The 23351-nt window shown below is 55.7% G+C and overlaps 2 protein-coding genes across 4 annotated transcripts in view; one reads left to right on the forward strand and one right to left on the reverse strand.

Moving 5' to 3' along the window:
- GRK4 (G protein-coupled receptor kinase 4) overlaps positions 1-2990 on the reverse strand; it is a 111099-nt gene extending 108109 nt beyond the window's left edge. The window contains exon 1 of the mRNA XM_059166575.1: positions 2883-2990. The gene's annotated coding sequence lies outside the window, so the exon portion shown is untranslated. The remainder of the gene's footprint in view (positions 1-2882) is intronic.
- A 799-nt stretch (positions 2991-3789) lies between these two features.
- NOP14 (NOP14 nucleolar protein) lies at positions 3790-22762 on the forward strand. 3 transcript variants are annotated; one of them, XM_059166504.1, is made up of 18 exons: positions 3790-4057; positions 6777-6911; positions 7382-7523; positions 9606-9748; positions 10201-10335; positions 11091-11213; positions 11927-12058; positions 12843-13110; positions 13964-14094; positions 14567-14652; positions 15658-15793; positions 17646-17747; positions 18363-18516; positions 19817-19976; positions 21484-21631; positions 22132-22250; positions 22324-22479; positions 22613-22762. In XM_059166504.1, the coding sequence occupies exons 1-18, from the start codon at positions 3863-3865 to the stop codon at positions 22710-22712; spliced, it is 2565 nt and encodes an 854-aa protein (XP_059022487.1). In that variant the 5' UTR covers positions 3790-3862; the 3' UTR covers positions 22713-22762. The 3 variants fall into 3 exon arrangements, with proteins under 3 accessions (XP_059022487.1, XP_059022483.1, XP_059022474.1); XM_059166500.1 differs by lacking the exons at positions 22132-22250; positions 22324-22479; positions 22613-22762 and adding an exon at positions 21166-21323 and having other exon boundaries at positions 3797-4057; positions 21484-21625; XM_059166491.1 differs by lacking the exons at positions 22324-22479; positions 22613-22762 and having other exon boundaries at positions 3799-4057; positions 21484-21700.
- Positions 22763-23351: the final 589 nt, after the last annotated feature.

Raw genomic sequence — 23351 nt, forward strand, 5'->3', positions numbered from 1 at the left:
CAGAGAATGAGTGGACCCACTCATAATATTAAATCAATACTGTGATTCCCAAGGCCAACATATAACTGCTGTACTATGTACACTCCTCTCAAATGTTAATTTTCCAATATATGAGCCAAAGAAACTAAGTGAGGAACCAGCCATGAACAGAGAGGTCCAAGAAGACACTCCCTAGGGAACATGCATGAGCTGCTAAAGCAAATAAAGTTTCAATTTGGGAGAACAACCCTAAGTTATAACCAACACTCACCATATATTCATCTTTCTAATATCTCATATTTAACTTCTCTAAGCATTAACCACCCAGACGTAACAACTCTTTCTGAACATAGCAGTAAACATTCCCTGCTGACAAACGGCAGACCTCACAATGATCACACCAGTATGCGTTAATACTTTAGGAAACGAAAATTAAAACTCTTTAGAAAGTATCACTGCTGGGTTGCCTGGGTGGCTCAGTCTGTGAAGCATCTGTCTTCGGCTCAGGTCATGATCCCAGGGTCCTGGAATTGAGGCCCGCATCGGGTTCTCTGCTCCTCGGGAAGCCTGCTTCTCCCTCTCCCCAGCCCCTGCTTGTGCTCTCTCTCCCTGTGTCAAATGGATAAAGAAAATCTTTAAAAAAGAAAGAAAGGGGCGCCTGCGTGGCTCAGAGGGTTAAGCCTCTGCCTTCTGCTCATGTCGTGATCTCAGGGTCTTGGGATCGAGCCCTGCATCAGGCTCTCTGCTCAGCAGGGAGCCTGCTTCCTCCTGTCTCTCTGCCAGCCTGTGATCTCTGTCCATCAAATAAAGAAAGAAAATCTTAAAAAAAATAAAATAAAAAAGGACAGAAGGAAGAAAGGAAGGATGGATCACTGCAGTCTACTGGCTCTATGTATTTCTTTAAGTAATCTCTATATCTCACGTGGGGCTCGGACTCACAGCCCAGAGACCAAGAGTAAGTAGCATGCTCTTCCGACTGAGTCAGCCAAGAGCCCCTCGTTTTATGTATTTAGCATTTCGAAAGCAATTACATTTTACCTCCTCATCTAATCTCTACAACGTTGTACAGAAATCTGCTTGACAGCCTGTCTTCGTACACTACACCCAGAGAGGATGATACAGTGGAAAGAAAACGGGCTGAGGTTGGGTCAGAGCCGATTTCCACAAAGGACGATTCATCTCTGTGACCAACCTGGAGTTCAAAGTGAGAAACACTGGACACAATCACATGTTCCACTGAAACCTACTGCTGAGGTCACCCCACCACCTTAACAGAAAAGTAAGACCCTGTTCTCTTCCCACCCATCTTCAGTCTTCTATCCAAAATAATTCAAGAGAAGATCTCTATTCTCAACTTTTTTCTTTTAAGATTTTACTTGATAGAAAGAGAGATCACAAGTAGGCAGAGAGGCAGGCAGAGAGAGGGGGAAGCTGGCTCCCCACTGAGCAGAGAGAGGGATGTGACCCTCCGTCCCAGGACCCTGAGATCATGACCTGAACTGAAGGCAGAGGCTTTAACCCACTGAGCTACCCAGGCGCCCCTCTATTCTCAACTCTTCACAGAAAAGCCACTTTAGAAAATAAAAGTTCACTACTTCTTAAATCTGGATCCTTCCATTTAAACCCTCACTTGAGGGCGCCTGGGTGGCTCAGTGGTTAAGCCGCTGCCTTCGGCTCAGGTCATGATCTCAGGGTCCTGGGATCGAGTCCCACATCGGGCTCTCTGCTCAGCAGGGAGCCTGCTTCCTCCTCTCTCTCTCTCTCTCTGCCTGCCTCTCTGCCTACTTGTGATTTCTCTCTGTCAAATAAATAAATAAAATCTTTAAAAAAATAAAATAAAATAAAATAAAAATAAAAAAATAAACCCTCACTTGAGCACCTAATTCTCGGCACCAGTCACTGTTACTTCAAGAATTCCTTTCAAATGTTTCTGACCCAAGGGCTACAGTGGGTTGAGGAACCAGGCACTTTGGGATCCCACCTTTCCTCATGAAAGACACCTAGGACACAGATGGGAAGGGGGGAGTGGATTCAAAAAGAAACAACCCCCAAAGATCTGAAAAGAGCGGTCTTTCAGGTTAACTTCTTCCACAAAACGTTACTTGCTATTCCAATCACAAGAGAAATTCACTGGCGCTTGCCAAAAGCACCCTGAGTCACCAGGAGCACCCCTTCCCGGCCCTGGGATGTTGCGCATAACCCCTTCCCCCCACCCCCGTGGTCTTCCATTCTGGCCACTGCGCCCGTCGGGCGGGCACAGATCGCGGACGCAGCGCAAGGACGCAGCACCTGCTCCATCGCCGGCATCAGGCCCGGGGCTGAAGAACCGCAGGTGGGCAGCTGGTCACCGGCTCTCCAGCCTCGACTCCCGCTCTTCAGCCTCGTGGGAGACACAGGACGCTACCAGCGACCTCCGAGAGGAAGGGCTGAACCAACCGCTGCCTTTCCGAATTTCTCCTGACCTATTTCCTCTCCACAAACCACAAAGCCGCAGACCAGACCTAGAATCAAGACGCTGCGCCCAAATACCGATACGCAGACACTACACGACCGCTCTCGCCCAGGGCGGCACAGACCACAAAGGCACAGTCGTTTTCTGCCGGCTTCGCTCGGTGCTCCCGCCTCCCCGTCCTCGGGGTAGGACACTGCTCGTCGGGCGCTGACGCACTGGACCGTGCGGGGGGCGGCAGGTCCACGCAGCAGGCTCAGGCTAACGAGCACTGGGCGCAGACCACCTATACCTGGGGTCCTGCGTGCTGAGAAAGTGCAGGGCAGCGGACGCCTCGCCGACCCGCGGGACCCGAGAGCGAGGACAGGCGGGCCGTGGGGCGGGGCTCTGCGGGGATCCGGGCTCCTCGGAGGGTCCGGGTGGGGTGGGAGTCGGGCGCCCGCCGTGCACCCACCTTGGCGAGCTTTCAGCAGCAACGTGTTGGCCACGAAATTCTCAAGTTCCACAGCCCGCGGGCGCCGCCGCCGGCGCCGCCGCCGGGATCCGCCGGCGCGAGGAGGGGACGGCGAAGGAGAGGGCGCCGCCACCTCCGCGCATTCCTCGCAGGACGCCACCTGCCCCGGCGACCCCGCGCGGGGTCCGGGGGAGCTGCCCCGCCGCCGCCGCCGCCGGCCCTCCAGTTGTGGCTCCTGCCGCCGCCGCTGCCGCCGCCGCCACGGCCACGACCACGACCACCACCCGCCGCGCCGCCTCCGGGCCCGTCTGCGACGCCGCCGCCGCCGACGACGCCGCCGCCGCCGGCGCGGGCCAGGGAAGCCCTGGTCCTCGGGGCCCGGGCCCTCGGCGGCGGCGTCGCTGAGGCGAGGGGAGCCGGCAGCGCGGTCGCCGGGGAACTCCGCGCTCACCGCCGCCGCGCCGGGGCCCGGGCTCTCGTCCGCATCGCTCGCGCCTGGCACGGGCAACTTGCTCCTGGGAGCCCGGCTCCCGGGCCGCCCGGAGTCTCCGCCGAGCCCCACCTCAGGGAGGGCTCCGCGGCTGCGCCGTGCCCCGGCGGCGGCGGCTGCTAGTGCCGCCGCCGCCGCCTACCCGCACCGCGGCCGGTTCCCTCCAACGGCTTCCCAGAAGAGGGAACCGAGCACTGCCCTCGCCGCCGCGCCCTGAGGCGGGTGCGGCGCAGCGCGGCGCTGCACGGGGCACATCGGCTCCCAGAAGGCCGCGCGCAGGGAGGGGGCGGTGCGTCGGGAGAGCGTGGCCTGCTGGGAGTTGTAGTCACTCGCCTGGAAACGCGTAGGCTAGTCTGCGGGCTGCGAGTACTCACGGCCGCTCTTTGGCTATCGCGCGACGAGGACGGGGCGGTGCCCCGGGGCCGCCCTCATTTCCGGCGGCGGGCGGCGGGCGGCGGGCAGAGTGTGGCTGCGGGCTGGCGGGGGAGCCATGGGCAAGGCCAGGCTGGCGGCGGCGCGCACGAGGGGAGCCGGGGCGCCGGCGGGGGCGCAGGGCGGCCGAGCGAGGCCCAACCCTAATCCGTTCGAGGTGAAGGTGAACCGACAGAAGTTTCCGGTGCTGGGCAGGAAGGCGCGACACGCCGTGGGGCAGCCCGGCGTGTCGCGCGCGCGGGCCGTGCACAAGGTGAGGGTCGGGGGCCGCGCCGCGGGGACAGGCCGGGGCGGGGGCGCGTGCCTGGCCGGGACACTGCGTCCCGCGGGCGGAGCGCGAGTCCCGCGTCTCCCTCTGGCGAGCTGCAGGGAGCCGGCCCGGGAAACGGCGCTAGGTGGGCTCGCGGCGCGCGTGTGCTCCCGGCCTCCGGACCCCGGCGCGGGGCGCCCGTGCGCGCCTCCTGCGGCCGTCTCTGCGGGGGCATGCAGCCTCTGGTTCGGCGGCCGCGCACCCTTGCCTTCGCAGGGGCGGGAACTCACGGATGTGGGGGGACTAGGGCGTCTCTCTTTCCGAGCGCAGCAGCGTGTCCCGCGCGTGGGGACCGAAATGCCACGTTCCGTGCTTTCGGTCCCCGAGTATCCCGCGCCTTTCGGGCTGCGTTCAGACGGCACTCCGTGTGCCGCCTCCGAGACGTGGTCTTTGGTGTGACAGTGTTAGTTGTTGCCGTGGGGAAGACACATAGTATCCTATAGAAAACATCAGGGTGCGGGGGTGGGGGGAGTTGGGGCACGGAAAGGACCTGCGCGTTTCCCAGGGTCTCAGCGAAGGGCGGGGCTTGCCCTGGGTTTGAATGTGAAGGTAGACGCTCCCTCCCTCTTAGCTGCTGGGAGATGGAGGTCAGTGAAGACTGGACCCCAGCCTTCCTGGGCCTGCCATCCTTGTTCTGCCATCAGGGCGCTGTCCAGACCTTCGAACTGAACCGGCTCTCGTCCTTACTGCAAGGAGCTGACTAGATGAACTTATGGGGGGGGGGCTGATAAGGCCCCGAGGGCACACTCCAGGGAAGCCACCAGGGACCTGGCCACGTGGGCTCTAGAGGGGCCCCATTTGTTTCCACCAGCTAAGCGTGTTTTCTCAGTTCTAGAGCTCAGATGATAATACCCAGCCTTTCCCTAACGGTCACTGTAAGGTTAAGTGGCGCATTGAGTATATACTGGGTGACATATAAACAACTGGCTTTTATTCTTAAATTTCTCAGCTTGTCTTTCTCAGACTCCTTCACGATCTGGGCACAACCTGTTGTGCTTGCTTTGCCTCTTGCAACTCAGTTTGTCCAAAAAGTCCTATCTTTTCCCCCCCATATCCTCCAGGGGCCAGCACTAGTCACCACGTCTGCTACTTTCCCAAGCCTTACAGCCCGAATAGGGCAGCTTGCTCATGCCCATAGTACCAGACGGAGTCACCTCGGTGCCCTGTTCGAAGGCCTGCAGTGAATGGCCTGGAGGCAGGTGTTGGTGCCTCCTCCGATCCATTGTGCTTTGGGGGCTCAAGTCAGAAGGTAGGATAGGAAGATCAGAAACTCCTTCATAGAGGGAGTCACACTTGAGATCAGAAGGGTGAGCAAAATGCCAGAGGTGGAGACGAAGGTACACTGTCCCCTGTCACGGAGTGTGTGGCACAGCATGGGGTGGGGGGGACTCAGCATGGTGCTGAGGGGACTCGGGTTGTCTAGGCAATTGGAGCGTGCTGTGTGCATCAAAACACACAGGGCGGCAGGATGGGCCTGGTCTTCTTGACGGTGACCGTCCCTCAGAATCAAATGCACCGTCCCATGTGTCTTCTGCTCCAGTCAGTGGTGGCACTGGGCAGCAGCCGTGTGCACAGCGAGACTGTGGGTCCCAGAGGCATCTTGGGGTGGCTGGGCCTCACTCTCCATTCTCACACCAGCAGTGAGGTAAGCCGAGTTGATGTGTCTGTCATCCCTCCCAATGACACAGGTGTTGTACCAAGAAGCACACAGTCGCCCTTATGAGGGGAGTACTGGTATTATCCCCATTTACACATGAGAAAATGGGAGGCGAGGAGCCGTTCCAGGATTCCAGGATTTTCGTCAGGTCGGGAGTGGGGAAGCCGAGCTCCAAACCCACACTTGAGTGTGTAACACACAGCAGTACAGCCCAGCTCTCTCTGGAGCCATCTTGTGTAAATTCTTGTGATCCCATAGCAACAGCCAGCAGGAACGAGAGGCCTCTGGGGTCGGAGAGGCTAGGTCCCTGCCCCCAGAGCTCGAGCTGTCACACTCATGACTGTACCTTCTAGGCCTCACATGAATGAATGATCACAAAAGTGCTGTGGGTAGTGGTTTGGGGTCACAGTAACCTTTAGCAAGTAAGCAGATTTGCAGACCTGGAATCCCAGAGGAGCAAGGACTGACTGTAGACAAACGAAGACATTCATGTGACAAAGAGAAAATAAGTGATCTTACTACAGTCTCTGTGTCTAATTGGTCAGGACGTTATAGTTGACATGTATGGCGTCCTTTCCACCTCCTTGTTCGTTTCCCTTCCTCTCAGCTAGAACTTGAGCTCCTCTGGCCTCTCTACCTGGCAGAGCGACTTCTCCGTGCTCATCGTTTGGCTTTCTTAAAGTTGCTGCTGTTTTTCTTCCACTTCTAGTTCTGGGCATGGAAGTGCCAAGGCACGCCTCAGAGAGCCCCCTAAGCTCCAGACACAGTCCTCTCTGCCTTCATTGTACTGGGGCAACCCCGCTTCCTCAGTAACTGAAACCCGTCTTTCCAGTCAGTAGATTAGCCCTTTCTTTGACTGTTGGTGTCAGTGGCATCTTACAGTTCACTGGAGCCACCGTGTGTCCCTTGTGGGAGCGGTTTCTCTGTAGGGACCAAGATCGCCAAGCCATCAGAGCTCAAAGATGCCAGGACCCGTGCGAGATTTTTCTGTGATCTCTTTTCCAGCGCACCCAGACATTACTGAAGGAGTACAAGGAAAGGGACAAGTCCAACGTGTTCACAGATAAGCGCTTTGGGGAGTACAGTAGCACCATGAGCCCAGAGGAGAAGATGATGAAGAGGTTTGCCCTGGAGCAGCAGGTGTGCAGGACAACGGGAGGGGGTCTGATGCTGCCGTTGCTCACGGAAGTCCAGTACAAGCAGGCGGTTGCCCCGTCATTCACTTATACTCGCGTGGGCATGCCCCTCACGAGGTACAGTGTGCGTGCTGCTCCTTGTCTGCCGCCAGCCGGGTGGAGAAGTGTTGTGACTCGAGGACACAGTGGTGATGTGTCCTGAGTTATAGACTGACGTGCAGCCCCTGGCTTGGTCCGGTGGAGAGCTGATCGATGGTCGAACACTGGCATGGCTCAGGCTGGCCCCTGAATGGTTTACCTCCTGTGGGCTCTGTTTATCTTTGTTTATCTTTGGAACATTGCTCAAATGACCCAGAAAGTCTGATGTGCTTGGGCTACATTGTCACGTTATAGAAACAGTGGGAAAATAACGGGGTTTTGCTATTAAATGGATATGGAAATTTTAGGAAGCTGATTTTTTTCTTCTTCTGTCAGCGGCAACATGAGAAAAAAAGCATCTACAACCTAAACGAAGATGAAGAATTAACTCATTACGGCCAGTCTTTGGCAGACATCGAGAAGCATAATGACATTGTTGATAGTGACAGCGACACGGAGGAACGTGGAACACTGTCTGGTACGGGCTGGGAGCAAGGGGACAGTCTGCTAGTTCTGTCCTCTGTGCCTTTCTCTCTGTATGGCTCATTGTTTGAGGGTTTTTTTGTGTGTGCATGCTTACCTGTTAAATGTGGTCACTTTGACGGTCCTAACTCACTATGATGAAGGTAGGCGCTTAGTACCTTCGTGTTGACAAGCTGGTCTTCACAGGGCAACTGGCCTTGGGCTTATCAGCATGAGAGGCTGTGATTTCCAGGTGACTGGGGGGATCGGGCTCCATGTGTTCCCATTGTTGGGTCTTGAGGGCTCAACTGTTCCGTAGAAATTCTCTGGCATCCTTTGATTCTGATTATGAGCTCTTCAAAACCCAATTAACTTAGAAAAGCTCTTACTTTTGAATGTGTATGTATTTACTGTAACTTTACAAATAAATCAATAGGAAACACGTATTTTGTCCAGCTGTGTGATGTGGTGACCTCCCCTAGAGTAGGAGAGGTTCATCGGAAAGGTCAACCCTGTCAGGTAGCTCTTACCTCATTGTGATGGAGGTGTACGAGGGATCAGAGGCTTCCCAGGGTTTCAGCTGGAGCACCTAATGATGTGGGACTGCCAGTCACTGAGATGGGCTACACTGTAACACACACTGGCTTCGGGCAGCTTGAAATGCCATCCAACATCCGGGGAAGGCCTTGTAGAAGCTGTAGCCTTAGGGGTGGGAGGAAAAGAGGAGACCACTGCTGAGTCCTGGAGCTCGGGGGCAAGCCACATGGCAAGAGCCTTTCCAGAAGGGTGTGGGAAGGGGGCCGAGCTGCTGGCAGAAGGAGCCGTGGGAACTTGTGAGTCCACCCCCGGGGGGTGGCGGAAAGCCAAGGGGAGTGATGGAAGAGCTGGGGAGAGTGAGGACTGAAGGCAAGGGTTCCAGGAGCCGTGGAGGGGGAGGGTGGTCAGGAGCACCTGGGTAGGAGAGAAACCCAAGAGAACGAGAAAAGTTGATTTGGAACAAAGGCATTTGAGTTACTCAGGTCGTTTCCTTGAGTAGCTGGCAAGGGACAGCCCAGACATTTGAGCCCCAGGGCTGCTCTAGGGGGCAGAGCAGGGGGAGCTGAGAGCTCGGAGTGGAGCACCCCGGCCCTGGTGACTCACTGCCAGGCGGCCTAGAGAGCTTGTCTGGAGTCAGCGGTTCTGTACACTGGCCTCTCCTTCCTGCACACATGTCATCTGCGCAGATGTGGCTGGGAGCAGGGGCCGGGCTTTGGGTCCCGCTCTGGGAAACTGGCCCTAATGTTCTGTTTCTGTTCCTGGCAGATTTGGGGAAATGGCTCCCCACATTAGCCTCTGTTTTCTCATCTGAGGTGCTGGGTTTTTTAAGGTTTCTGTCCATTCCTGAGTTGATGATTCCCACAGCATTTTCCCTCTTCTGCCACAGAACAGGGCCAACTAAACGTCATGGCTCTGGCTGTGGCCCCAGCTTCCTGACTTAGGCTCAGGCTCTGAGCCTTGCCCGAGCAGGCGTGAAGGATGTTGGTTCTCACGCGGCCCTATCCTGGGCACTCCATCCTGAGACTTGGACTCCAGCTTGTTTTACTGTGCTTGCTGATTGTGAGATTCAAACGCAGCGAGCGAGTAGATCCTTGGTGTTTCCAGGCATCGGGTCACAGTCAGGGGCTATTTGATGGCTCTGAGTTTTCTTGGGGTGGTTCATCCTGTGGATTTCTTGTCTTTTTTTTTTTTTTTTTTTAAGTTTTTGTTTTGTTTTCTTTTTTAATTTATTTATTCATGAGAGACAGAGAGGCAGAGGGGGAAGCAGGCTCTCCATGGGGCAGAGAACCCGATGCGGGACTTGATTCTAGGACCCTGGGATCATGACCCAAACTGAAGGCAGTTACTTAACAACTGAGCCACCCAGACACCTGCGTTCTGGGGATTTCTTAAGTGCCCCTGTGCCTGGGGTCTCATGCAGCCACGTTGTGGGAGAATTGGTTCTTGCCAGTGAAGTTGGTTCTCAGATATGCCCCTGGGTAGATGTTGGCAGACCAGTGCAAGAACTGGTTTGAGCACCAGCACCAGCTTCACAGATGCCTTTTCTGCTCTTGGTCCCCAGCCGAGCTGACTGCTGCCCATTTCGGAGGTGGTGGCGGGCTACTTCATAAGAAGACCCCGCAGCAGCAAGGAGAAGAGGGGGAGAAGCCGAGGTCACGCAGAGAACTCATTGAAGAGCTCATTGCCAAGTCTAAGCAGGAGAAGGTGCATTAGTGCTCCCGGTGCTCTGGCCCGGGGATCCTCCCCAAAACAGCTCCGGGGCTGCTTTTCTTTGTGTGTGTCTAGGTTGTATTTAACATCTTCTGTGACCTTAATAGAAGCATTCGTTTTGGATAGGACTATTTTAAATCTCATCTTTTATATACTTTTCACAGTCTTTTGTGTTTTGGGATTGGGGGTGTCTTTGGTGGGTTGGTTTTATATGTTGACGTGTATGCCTGTCTTTGATCAGCAGCAAACTGCTCAGAGCGTCAAGATGGCCAGTTGATAGCAGGGACTCAGCTCTGTGTGATGAGATTCTGTAGCTCCACTCTTCTGAGATCCTCCTCTCTCGGGCTCTCTGTTCTGCTGCTACATTACACATAGACTGGCAAGCGAGGCTTCTTGCTCGCGACCCCGCACCGGCAGCACGCCTCACATCTGTACTCTCTTTGCAGAGGGAGAGACAGGCACAACGGGAAGGTGCTCTGGAGCTCACGGAGAAGCTGGACCAAGACTGGAAAGAAATCCAGACTCTCCTGACACACAGAACTCCCAAGTCTGAGAACAGGGATAAGAAGGAGCGACCCAAGGTGGGTATCAAGCTGACTGGTCCTTTCTCTGGAGGAAAGGTGAAGACCGGTGTCCCTTCAGGCCTGTTCCTTGACATGGATAGCTGCCCTCCTTTTCTTAGTTCCTGTGTTCTCTAGTGAGGATTCATGGAGTATGTGGAACCATGTGGTGTCCGTGTAGAGCTGGGCAGAAAGAGGCTTCAGCATCTCCGCCCAGATAACTAAACTAAAGAAAATGTTCCTGGTAGGAGCAGTCCTTCAAGGGGAGGGCTTCTTCAGATGGTATTTGACTTTTCTAGTTACATATCCACATAGCCATATATACGGTTACTGAATTTTCCCTCTGGGCAGTGGGCGGCTCCTACCACTTTAGTCTAAATTGTTGAAAGTGGCATTCAGCTATGTGTCTGGCTTTTAGGAAGTATGTGGGATTTCATCAGGTGGCCATGTCATGTGACCAGCTGTCCACCTTTGTGGGCCACTCACACTATTACTGCCACGTTTACCCCAGCCTGTTTTGTGGGCTTCATGCCTAATGAGCAATGTTTAGTTTTGTTAAAGCAGCTATGTTTTGAGAATTGTGGAAAATCCTCTCTGATCTTAAAGGGTTCTGTAGACTGGTGAAAACAGTTTTATTTTAAGTAGGAAAGACATGGATACCATCTGGCTCCCTCCATCGTGGTGTCAGCACGTTACTGGATATGCAAGAAGCTGCCTGTGCAAATTGTTAAAAATAAAAAGCAACCAGAAGTAAAAAGTTCTTCTTTCTGCCATAGCCTGATGCATATGACATGATGGTTCGCGAGCTGGGCTTTGAAATGAAGGCCCAGCCCTCTAACCGGATGAAGTCAGAAGAGGAGCTGGCCAAGGAGGAGCAGGAGCGGCTTCAGCAGCTAGAGGTGCGGGTGTGACCGTGACCTTGACCTTGGGGCCCAGTACCACTCGGGCGGCAGGATCTGGGTTTGAGGCCTTTCCTCTCTGCTTTTGAGGTGGGCTGCAGATGAGCTGTTTTATCAAAGAAATCTTGTTAGACTCTTTAAAATTTATAAAGTTTCTTTTTCTCTAAATTCCATTTTTTATTCTAAAAGCAAAAAATTGCAGATGATACCCAGATATACCAAATAAGAAATGAGTGCTCTGATTCTTTTGTCTAAAAACAGCAGCTAACAGTACAGTGCACGGTCTTCTCAACTCATTTTCTGTGCCTTAAAAAGGGCTTTTAAATTTTTGTTGCATTAGAACAAAAATGAACATTGACATGCTATTCTGTCTTGGGCTCTGTAGTCCACCCCCACTGGGGCCTCTTCTTGGCTGGCAGCCTGTGCGCAGACAACCGCACGGTTGAGCCCCTGCCCTCACCCCCGTTGCCATGCAGCGGGGAGTGAGGTCCACTCAGCTTGGGGCTGGACAAACTGTAGACGTGCAGGCTTGCCTTCCGATGCCCAGATGCACTTGTGCCGCGATGCTTCCATTTGTGTGTGGTAGGAGGTATCGCGTGTGATGCTTCCATAGTCCCCGCACACAAGGGAGAGGCAGGCTTGGAACCCTGGCCTGGGGTTGGTGGGAGGGCAGGGCCAGCAGGCCTCTCGCAATGTGCTTCCTTCCTGGCCAGGCTGCACGGCTACGGAGAATGCGTGGTGAGGACGAGGGCAGCGAGGCTAGGAAACCGAAGCACCTGTCCGCGGATGACTTAAATGACGGCTTCGTTCTGGACAAAGACGACAGGCGACTACTGTCCTACACGGTAAGGGGTTTGCCTTTGCTGGCTGGCCTGCTCTCTGAATTCAGAAGCTCGGTTTCTGGAATCTGAACGGCTCATTGCGGTGGAGAGTGGGTCTGTGAGAATACCCGTGCACTCTGCATCTGGGAGTGCCCGGCTGTTCCAATCCCGCACCCATGGGCAAGTTGCTTGGATGAGGCACCGCCAGCCTCGTGCTGGATCTTCATGTGCTAACATCAGCCTCCTTCGCTCATAAGCCTGTGGTTATTTGCAGGCTTAGCACGGCTGTTGAGGGAGCTGGTAAAATAATGGAGTTCCTAGAACTCTGTGAGATCTTTACCCTTACCCCTTTGGAGAGAGTCATCCTGGTTTCAGGGCAGTAGGCCAGGAGGAGGCCAGGTGTGCTGAGCTGAGGAGGATGCGAGGGGCTGGGTGCTCACAGAATACTGGGGCACTTGGCAGGAGAGCATAGCCACAGGTGACCCCCAGATACTGTGAGGTCCTGCCACCTCTGGGTATAGCCTCAATGTCAGGAAGCCCCTGCAGATGCAGACGCTGGACCCCATGGCCACCGGGGCGCCCACCACACCTTGGGTCACTGCTGCTCCGTGGCAGACACTGACCCTGGCCCAGAGCCCTGGCAGTAGGAATCGGAGCTGTTTCCCAGCCTGCTGGCCCTGAGGGCCCAGAGCACAAGGCTGGGCATGGAGCCAGTGAGGAGGGCAGGGACAGCTCTCGGCACTCGTGCTCCTCATGTGTGCAGCATTCCCGGGGTACTGAGGCCTGAGGTCCCCCTCTTCTGTTCTAGGATGGGAAGATGAGCATTGAGGAAGAGCAAAGCGGGGAAGCCAGTGATGGTGAGAGTGAAGAGGAGCAGGGTGAAGACCTGAGTGAGGAGGACCCAGAGAACAGCAGTGACCCTGATGGGCACTCAGACCTGGAATCGGACATGGACAGTGAGGAGGACTGTGGGCGGCCCAGCGGAGAGCCCCGGCAGGCCCTGGGCGAAGGGACGACCAGCATTGGGCACAGAGCTCAAGAAGCTGCCAGGAACCAGCTGCCCTATACGTTTGCAGGTAGACAAACACTGGGTTTTCTTTTGTGCTGGGATGACCTCGGTGACCTGGTGACAAGTCGGCCTCACTGAGGCCAAGTCTGTGGGGACTGAGGGTGTGCTTCTGGACACGTGGCTGTGTGCCCACCTATAATGTATGGGCTTGTGATGGGCACAGTCCTGCTCGGCAGTGTCTGGCCAGAGTGTTCGCCAGCCTGTGTTGACTACGGATAGTTTCGTGGGCCAGCAGGAGCGGGAGGACAACACACACCTTTCCACTGGAGGTCGTTTTGCTCTTTTTGTGGTGGAAATGTGGCTACCACAGAGAGCGGGGGTAGGGCTTGGGAGATTGGGGAGTCACCTGTGAGGAGGCTTCCTGTGTGCCAAACCTGGACACTCATTTGGGCGCATAACCCCTTAAAGCAAACATTGTATGTTGTGTGGTCTGGTGTGTGGAGAAGAATCTGGTTCTAGTGAGTGTCCTAAACTGTCCCGTGGCTTACGGTCACCTCCAGAGGCTGGCTTTTTCCGGCGTGTGCTGCGATCAGTGGGAATCTGGGGTGGTGACAGCACTCTGCCACGTGGCTCCTGCCAGCTCCTGAGCAAGTGTGGACACTAAACCCCATACCTGCTGCCTTTTCACTGATCCACAGTAGCCCATCCTGCTGCACCTCACCCCTGGGACCGTCCGGAGCACACCTTAGATCCGCATTCGGCGGTCATGGTAGGAGGAGGTGTCTGTAGGACACACCTGAAATTGTGTCGTGGCAAAATGACATCACCCCTGTTCTGTTTCGTTTTTAAGCTCTCTGGTAACAGAAACGTGGCTCTTTTCTTAGATGTTAACTGTGGAGTGTGTTCTGTGTTTTTGACAGCCCCTGAGTCCTACGAGGAACTGAAATCTTTATTATCGGGAAGGACGAGGGAGGAGCAGCTTGTGGTGGTGGAGAGAATTCAGACCTGCAATCATCCGAGTCTTGCTGTGGGAAACAAAGCAAAACTGGAAGTAGGTGGTGTATGTGGCAAGTGTCAGGGCATCCCCCACCCCCATCTGTGTGTCCAGGTGCGTGTGCCCCAGCCCCCTGCGGCCGCGAGTCCTGGAGGAGGCCTGGGCATGTGGCTCACGTGGCTGCAGGCGGGAGAGCCGGCCTGTCCGGGAGAGGAAGACGTGAAATGTGCCTTTTCTTCATAGCAAGTGCTGCCCATTCACGGCTGAGGCACAGGGCTGGCTGGGCACACTCTTGGTTTGCCCGAGGACCTGGGTGCTCTCTGCTGCTGTGCAGAAGCCTGTGCCCCAGGCCCTTCTGCTGACCCGCCCATCCTGGTGCAGGGCCAGCTTCTTGACCTGCACTCTGCATAATGCTCCCGTCGGTGGCCCAAGACATGTGCACATGTGTTGGCCAAAATGTTGAGGGCAGCACCTGTGGTTTTGTTCTGGGGATGGGCACTGACCTCTGCTCTGGATCTGTGTTCTGCAGAAACTATTCGGCTTCCTTCTGGAGTACATTGGAGATTTGGCTACAGATGACCCACCCAACCTCCGAGTGATTGATAAATTGGTTGTGTAAGTTGCAGTGGTGGGTTAACTAGACTGCCGGGCTGAGCTGAACAGCTATGTCCCTAGTTACAGTCATAAAACTACGTCTCAGAGTTAGGCTGACTTTGTAGACGGGCTGCACGGTATACACTAGCTACAGGTTTTCGGTGACGACAGTCCCCTCTGAGTGGTGAGTGTGCTGCCCCTGCCCCCCCCCCCCCGGGCCCTGGGGACAGACACGCCATTAACTACGAACGGGTCAGCTTCATGCTTGTTCGTGCTGTTTGAGGCTTATTTTGTGTTTCATTTGCCAATGAAACGTCAGTTCTGGTCAGACAGCCCGGGTGTTTGGGACACAGGGTAGGCTATGTCCTGGAGTTGCCCAAAAACCTGCCTGCTCCAGGTCCATACTTCGGGGGAAACCTGTCAGGCTGGTGCTGTGAGTGACAGGGAGGCCAGCCCCCTGGTCTTCTGTCCCCACCCCATCCAGGGACGGCTGAGCCTTCACTGCAGTGGGACCCCCATGAAAGCAGAGACGGGAGCATGGCTCCTGGCCCCTGGTTGGCTGGAGGGAGGGTTAGTGAGCACAGGAGCTGTAGGGGCCTGTCTGGGGCTAGCCACACACTGCACCCCCCACATCCCCATGCCACCTTCTGCCGGTACCACAGCGCTTGGGAGGAACTGCTGTGCTCCTGTGGGCAGCACCTTGGACCCGTTCCCTGAGTCTGTCTCAGAGAACATGCTCCTTACGGCCTTAGGCTTCTGCTGTCACTACTGAGAAGCTGGACTTTCTGGGAGATGGCAAAAGTACGAGTGGTGTTCTGAAACAAACACTAGCAGGCGCTTTCTCTTGATTGCCCAACAGGGCAACCAGACCAGTGAGGGGAGACAGGTGCGTCCAGGGCCTTACGTGCTCACTTGCTCAGCCAGCAGGTGATGTCACAGAACATGGTGAACTTGAGGTTTGGGGGCATTCTTTATGATTTCGTTACCTGAGGTCATTTTCCCCTGACCCATGTTTCTGGTTAACAGGCAGTTATATAACCTTTGCCAAATGTTTCCTGACTCCGCAAGCGACTCTATAAAATTCGTCCTGCGAGATGCCATGCACGAGATGGAAGGGGCCATTGAGGCCAGAGGCCGGGCGGCTTTTCCAGGCCTTGATGTGGTGAGCGGGGGCTTGGTCTTGGGCCTGGGGGCCGATGCTGTCGGCCGGCCAGAAGAGGGCCGGCTGAGAGGAAGTCGCGTGGTTTGGTAGGTTTGCCATGCCCTTGAGCTTCCAGACTGAGCTGGAGAACAGACTGGAACAAAGTGGAAAGGATCATCTACTCACGAACGAGTCATGGGAATGTGTTTCACTGTTGTGACACCGTGGGAATGGGGCTATGCTCAGCCTTCGTGGTGAAGAGGCTTTAGGGCAAACAGAACGGGTCTGTGTTCAGAAGGACCGAGCCCATGCCCTGGCTCAGCTGTGGTCCCACGGAGACACCCAAGCACCTCTGGGGCTCTAACAGCCCCATGGCAGCTGTGGGCCACCTCATTGGCATCTATGACCACGAAGAAATACTTGCCCAGTCTGTTCTGTGTTCTAAAATTTCTGCGGAAATGAAGAGCCGTGATTAACAGAAGCTTAAAAATATAGGGTTTGTGCTCCTGGTTTTAGTGCTCCTCCCCCACAACCCAAGTGGGATCTGAGCCAATGTCTGGGAGCCCAAGCCCTCAGCAGACACCCGTGTGTCACAGCGGACATCTGCTGCAGAGACCACATGGCAGGACCCTTCCAGTTCCTCAGACAAGCTGTGTGGACCTGTGTCCTTGTCTGTGAGCGGGGCTGGGGTTGCAGTAAATGCCTCCCATGTCATGACTGTCACGGCCCAGATGCAGCACTCAATACACAGGCTGTTGCTATCACAGCAGTTCCCTGAGCGGACACTCAGTCCACTGCTGGTGACACGAGGAGCAGGCGCTGCTTTCCCCTCTGCCATCCTGTGGCTGTGTCCCCTGGAGTCCCGGCGGGGGGCAGCATGGGGGACTCGGCAGAATGCCCCCCCCAGCAGGTCTGTGGCCGATCCTGGAGCCCCTGCCAGGAGCAGGAAGGAGAAGTTGGGGGCTCCTGAGCTCCTCATGAGCTCACAATGGCCCAGTGCTGGGGTCTGGGAGGGTTTCTTGGGGGCCTTTGGACCAGATGAAGGTGTGCAAAACCTACTAACACAGGTGCCTGGCTGTGAAGCAGCCTCTCTTGTGCCTCCTGGGGGGTGTGGTCCCTGGAGACTGTCATCTTCCAAGCCAGCACTGTCCTTGAACAGAGAGAGATGGGAAGAGAGCACAAGCAGGGGGAGCGGCGGAGGGAGAAGCAAAAAGATACCCTGCGGGGCTGGATCCCAAAACCCTGAGATCAGGACCTGAGCCAAAGGCAGACGCCCAGCCATCTGAGCACCCCAGGCGTCAGCGCTCCTGCCGCTGCCGCACGTAGCCTCACTTGTCGTTTGCATCCTAGTTGTGTGGGCCAGAGTCCTGGCTCACGTTGGCTCCTTGGGGCCGTGCTGAGCCCAGCGCAGCAGGGGGACTCAAGGGTCCATGGAGGGAGTGTGTCCTTCCCTTTCTGTTTCACGTCTATGCCCCTGCCCAGAACCCACGGCCTCCCCAGCAGCCTCGCCAGTGGCCTGGCCTCTCTCTTGTGGGAAAAGTAAACGGGTCCAGGACAGGGCTTCAGCCTACATTTCCCTGAGCGAGAGCCAAGCCCAGGAAGGTCCCGTGTCCAAGGAAATGGGTGTCGGTGAGCGGTTCTCACCACATCTGCCCATTGCTGTTTGGGTGTTTTCTGTGCTCGGCGGCCGTTCCGGCAGAGTCTGGCTTGTGTGTGTGCATGTGCACATGTGAGAATGGGCGTGCCCCACCTGTGCAGGGAGGGGGCCGTGGCCCCTCACCGGGAAGGTCCAAACCTGCTTTGTCCTGTGCCATCAAAAGGCCGTGTTTTGAACTTCACTCTCCCTAATGTGTGTGGTGACGCTGTCTTTCAGCTCATGTATTTGAAAATTGCCGGGATGTTGTTTCCGACCTCTGACCTTCGGCACCCTGTGGTGACCCCCGCACTGGTGTGCATGAGCCAGCTGCTCACCAAGGTACATACATGCTGGTGCATGGCTGGGGGCCTATGAGGAAGACCCCAGGAGTGGCCCCAGACGAGGTCATAAAGGGGGTGACACCGAAAAGAGCCTTTGGAATTAGTGGTGATGTGCTGGGTCTCATAAGGTCTCTGTTCTCCTTTTGGCTTAAAAAGACTGAGTAGCGGCACGTTGCAGGCTGGCGGCAGGTTGATGGGAGAGGGCCTCGCTCTTCATCAGGTGTTTTCTGTTTTGTTTTGTTTCTAAGATTTTATTTATTTACATTATTTAAGACTTTATTTACTTATCTGTCTGACAGAGATCACAAGTAGGCAGAGGGGGAGGGGGAAGCAGGCTCTTTGCTGAACAGAGAGCCCAATGTAGGGCTCAATCCCAGGACCCTGAGACCATGACCTGAGCTGAAGGCAGAGGCTTAACCCACTGAGCCACCCAGGCGCCTCTCTTCACCGGGTTTAATCCCGCTTAGCCCCACTGTGGCGAGGCCAGTGCTTCCTCTGTGCAGGGACAGCTCTGGGGCCACAGATCTCAGCCGGGGTGCCAGCTTGTGTAGCTAGTGCAGCCTTCTGGGACTTTCTTCCTGACAGCTGACCACAGCCTATGCTCCCATGCCAGTGCCCCGTCCTGTCACTCCAAGACGTGGTGAAGGGCCTGTTCGTGTGCTGCGTGTTCCTGGATTACGTGTCCTTGTCTCGGAGGTTCATTCCTGAGCTCGTGAATTTCCTTCTTGGAATCCTTTACATCGCATCGCCAAACAAGTGTGGCCATGGTGAGTTGGTCTGAAGCCCCGCTGTCCAGGGTTGTGGCCTCTCAGTGTGGCTGGCTGGACACCCCTGCACCCAAGGGAACCGGGGCCCCACTGTTCCCGCTGCCATAGTCACCAGCGGCCACACACTGCATGGACCCCAGTGGACCGAGGCTTATTGTCAAAAATACATGAAACAGTTCTTTTATATTGATTCTGTGTTGAAATGACATTTTTATACTTGGGGTTAGGTGAGCATATCATTAAGATCTTGTGTTTTGTTTTTGGGCCACAAGAACATTTGCGCTCCCTCTTTGTGGCCCACATTTCTAGTGTGCAGCCCAGTCTACATAGTTTCTAGAGTGCTGGGAATTTTGGAAAGCGTGCCTGTCAGAAGCCATATTGTAAGAAAAAGGAGTTTTAGTGTCATCTGGCCTTCTGGGCTATGCTAGTCTTGGCTCCCTGCCCCCTCCCACAGCGCCCATAACACTGATCCCCCCACTGCTCCCCTCTCTGGTGGTCTAGGTGCCCCCCGGGCTCTGCCTCTTGCTCCGCATCCTCAGGACCACCTTTCCTGCCCTGATCGATCGATCATCCATCATAGCTCATTCCATCTGATGCCACAATGTAGACCATAAGGCCTGCCATGTGGACCACCTCACCAGTGCCAGGCGCGCAACCCCAGACACGCTGTCTATCCTGCTTTCCCCTCGTGATGTCATAGGCAGACCCTTGCATGCAGCCGCTGCACCCGTACTGCATAGATCTCTTTGCCATGTGCTCCTGTGCGCTGGGCCTGGGCCTGGAGAGGCGCAGACTTGCCTGGGGGACCTGTTGGGAGATGGCCACAGCTTGAGGCACAGTGGACACTACAGTGAGGGGGCAGGCATTGGTTCCTGTCCCTTTGCCCCACTGCCAATGGCTTTGCGGTGCCCAGTGTACAGGCCAGCCACGCCCATTGCCTCGATTGCTCTTCTGGGTGGTGATGGGCTTCTGTCCACTGTGCCAGCGTTCATCCTCTGGGACAGGCCTTCTCTGACCAGGTTCACTGTGTGCCATCTGCTCCTACTCTCCCCCTTTTCCCACAGCGTTGCTTTCTGATACTCCGTCTCCTGGGTATGGCCTACTGCCTGTCTCCCCAACGAGGTCAGGGACCTAGGCAGTTGCCCCCGTCACCCCTGCAGGAGCTATAACCCCACCTCTGTGTAGTCAACACGGTGAGAGTGTCTGAAGTGAGTCTTCTAATGGCCTCATCACGCACAGCCTTCCCTGTGAGCCGTGATGCTCAGAGGCCATCTTTTTCCTTGTCCCGCTTGGACTTCAGGTTACACTCTGGTGCATCCTTTCAGAGCATCTGGGAAGAACTCAGAGTTGCTCGTGGTTTCTGATGAAGAGGACAAAGCCACGTGGCAGAGGAGAGGCCTGTCCCTCCACTGGGCCTACAGACTGAAGGCCCAAAATAAGACGGAGGCCAACCACACCAGGTAGGTGCGGGGGTGCCTGGTGCGCCAGGGAGGGCATTTTCAGGGCCGGGCCAGCCTGGAGCTGGAGAGAGCTGGGCCCCAGAGGATGCATGCACCAGTGTGGCGTATGCAGGTGGTACGGTCTGATAATGGGGGGAAATCCTAAAGATGAGAAAAAAGCTGTTGGATCTAATAAACTAATGGAGTGAAATTGCAGAGTACAAAGTCAACAAAAAAGCAGCTGCGTTTCTATACACAGTGAGCAGATGAAAAGGAAACTTAGAGAATTTTATTTACGATAGCATCAAAAAGAATAAAACATGGGAATTAAATACCAGGAAGGAAAAGATAATTGACATTACAAGACATGGTGGGCACTATTAAGGAAGGCTTGAGTGCAAGGAGACAGCCCATGCTCATGGATCAGAGGACTCCCCTCCAGACACCATCACAGTGAGGACTGGGTTTCGATGTGTAAATTGGGTGAGGAGGGTACACACATTCAGTGCACAGGAGGGCTGGGGCTTTTTGTCAGAAGTCCTTTTGTTCTCTAATTTTTTAAAATTATGGATTATTTGACATTCTTGTGTTGTGGTAAAATACAACAGAAGGTATACCGTTTTCACTGTGAAGCCAGCGGTGGAGTGGAATCCAGTATGTCTATACCCTGGTGCGGACACCAACACCGTTCACAACCAGAAGTTGTCATCCCTAGGACAAATTGTGTACCGGTCTCCCATTCCCTCCCCGACCCCTGGCACCCCGTCTGCCTTCTGCCTCTAGCCTCTGGATCCTCCGGGGACCTCCTAGAAGTAGGATCACAGTGTCTGTCCTCTCGTAGCTGGCATATTTCACATTCTAGTGCCATGTCCTCCGGGTTCATCAGGCGGGGTCAGGTGTCAGAATGTCCTTCCTGTTTAAGGCTGGATAATGTTCCATCGTGTGAATGGACCATGTTTTGCTCATCTGTCCACAAAACTTGGGTGTTCCCATTTTAGCTGCCATAAATGTGGGGTGCAGGCATCTCTTTGAGGCCCTTTTCATTCTTTGGGTACCAACTGAGCAGAATTGCGGGGTCACATGGTAGTTCTAGGTTTCATTTTTCTGAGGACTCCCCCATGCTGTTTTTCAGGCAGCACCCTGTTACTTTACAGGACCAGTTGCTCCCCATGCTCCTAACATCCGTTACTTTGTTTCATGTGTTGAACAGCAGGGCATGGGTGGGGCGTCAGCTCCATGTGGATGTAGTTTACATTTCCCCAAAGCTGAGTGGTGCCAAGTGTCCAGTCAGCACTTGGCAGCTGTATTTCGCACGATGACCCTCTCTGCTCAGGGACACGGGGCAGCTATCCTGCCCAACACCACGCTGCGCGTATACTCCGGCCTGTGGTGGGTTTGTCAGAGCTGTGTGTTGGGGGTTGTGGTTTTTGCCGAGAGGACAGACTGTGGCAATGATGGAATGGAACAAGCTGGTCCCCTTCCTGCCTCTGGGCCTAAAGCTGGGTGTCGCCCCCTCACCCCCCTGCAGACTGTCCTGCCTGGCTGTGTGTCTGGCTCTGGTGAAAGGCTGCACGCAGTTCTACAGCTCGCTGCCATCCTTCTACGCCATTATGAGGCCGCTGCGAGCCCTGCTGATGGAGCACCTGGCTGGCCGCAGTCACCCCCCTGAGCTCCAGGTGAGGCCTCCGCCCCGTGGCCCTGTGCGCCAGCTTGGCCACCCCCACAAGTGGGGAGCAGGTTAGCAGGTAGGTTGTCTGGAGGGGTGGCTCTAGAAATGCCCACGGGGGATGATGGAAGTGGGATAACTGAGAAGTGACTTGTCCTGGATGGGGTCTTGCTTGGTGCCCGTGGTGTGGCCGCCCAAGGTAGAGTGAAGGCTCCCCTGTGTGTGTCCATAGGGGTGGGTCCCTTGTGCCCATGGTGACAAGTTTCTCTGGGGAAGGAGAGTCCATAGAGTCTGCTGGTGCTGAAGCAGGCCTGAGTGCCCAGAGAGGTTTCTAGAAGGGTCTTGGGCATCTGTTGTCCTGCCAGCAGGAAGTGTGCCCAGGGGTGTAAGCGGGGCCTGTCCACACAGCGGTGGGGCTCCCTCAGAGCCAGGCTTTGGCTGCGCCCGCGTTCAACCCTGGAGGCCTCACGTCAGCCAGGCCCGCAGCAGCCTCCACGTCCCTGGTTGCAGGAACTGTGCCAGAGCGCGCTGGCCAACCTGGAGGAACCTGAGCCCCGCTGCCGGCCACTGGTCTGTGCGAAGAGCAAGCCCGAGCCACTGAAGCTCTTCACCCCCCGGCTGGTCAAAGTGTGGGTGTCGGGCTGGTGGGGGGTGTGGGCAGGGAGAGGGATCTGGGCCTCCTGACACTGGCTCTCTCCTCAGCCTGGAGTTTGGGAGGAAGCAGGGAAGCAGCAAGCAGGAGCAGGAGCGAAGGAGGCTGATCCACAAGCACAAGCGTGAATTTAAAGGGGCTGTGCGGGAGATCCGCAGGGACAACCAGTTCCTGGCCCGGATGCAGCTCTCCGAGACCCTGGAGCGGTGAGCGGGGGCTGGGGGTCCGGGCTGGGTGGGGCTGGGTGCACTGGCCTGCATGGATGCCAGCTGCTGGTGGGTCACGCCGGTAAAAATGCCAAGGTGAATGTAAAAATGGGGTTCTTTCTCTTTTTTTAAGGGATGCGGAAAGAAAGCGAAAAGTTAAACAGCTTTTTAATAGTCTGGCCACACAGGAAGGTGAATGGAAGGCTCTGAAAAGGAAAAAGTTCAAAAAATAAATAGTGTCCCAGTGAGGCACTGAACGGAATAAAGGCTGTCTTCTCCTGCGTCCAGGTCCTGCCCTATCACATGCAGAGGCGCCTCCAGACAATCAGAAGGTCTGTCCGGGTAACATCCAGTGAGGCAGGTGACTGGAGGCCCGGCCCTCCCCAGGCTGGTGGGTGGTAGAGGCCAACATCTCAGGCTTGAGGCCCACTGACCGGCCCTGAATGGTGGCACCGGTGCCTGAGGTTATGCGCTGGCCACAGCAGTGACCAGAGGGATTGAGGGGTGGCCAGAATGGATGTGGGAGCCTGAGCCACAGGGTGACCTGATGATGGTGGGGAGAATGGGGAGTGCGATCTTGGACAAGTTGACAGGTGTTAGAACTCAGGGTGCAGAGCACGGGGTCGGAGTGTCCCCGCGGGCCTGTGGGTCTCGCCTGCCCAGCGCAGCCTTGGGTTCCTGGATGAGATGCAGGGATACCCGGCGGGCCTCCCCTAGGGCCAGCGGTCCCCCCCTGGGGACACCGCTCCACATGTGTAGGTCCAATAACACCGCACAGGGAGGAGGCTTGGCCTGCTATTCCTGGCACGGCCTGTGCTGTCCCCCAGCCGTTGCTACTAAGACTTTAATTCACCGAGTCCTTCCATCCGGGA

Source organism: Mustela lutreola, chromosome 1, assembly GCF_030435805.1.
Source record: "Mustela lutreola isolate mMusLut2 chromosome 1, mMusLut2.pri, whole genome shotgun sequence".
NCBI lineage: Eukaryota > Metazoa > Chordata > Mammalia > Carnivora > Mustelidae > Mustela > Mustela lutreola.

What these genes read in the sequence shown, in the direction of transcription:
- NOP14 (XM_059166504.1), top strand. Translation starts at nt 3,863, where the DNA reads ATGGGCAAGGCCAGGCTGGCGGCGGCGCGCACGAGGGGAGCCGGGGCG. An exon ending in GGAACGTGGAACACTGTCTG is followed by an intron (nt 7,524 to 9,605) that starts GTACGGGCTGGG and finishes CTTGGTCCCCAG; the next exon opens with CCGAGCTGACTGCTGCCCAT. An exon ending in GCCAAACAAGTGTGGCCATG is followed by an intron (nt 18,517 to 19,816) that starts GTGAGTTGGTCT and finishes CTTGGACTTCAG; the next exon opens with GTTACACTCTGGTGCATCCT.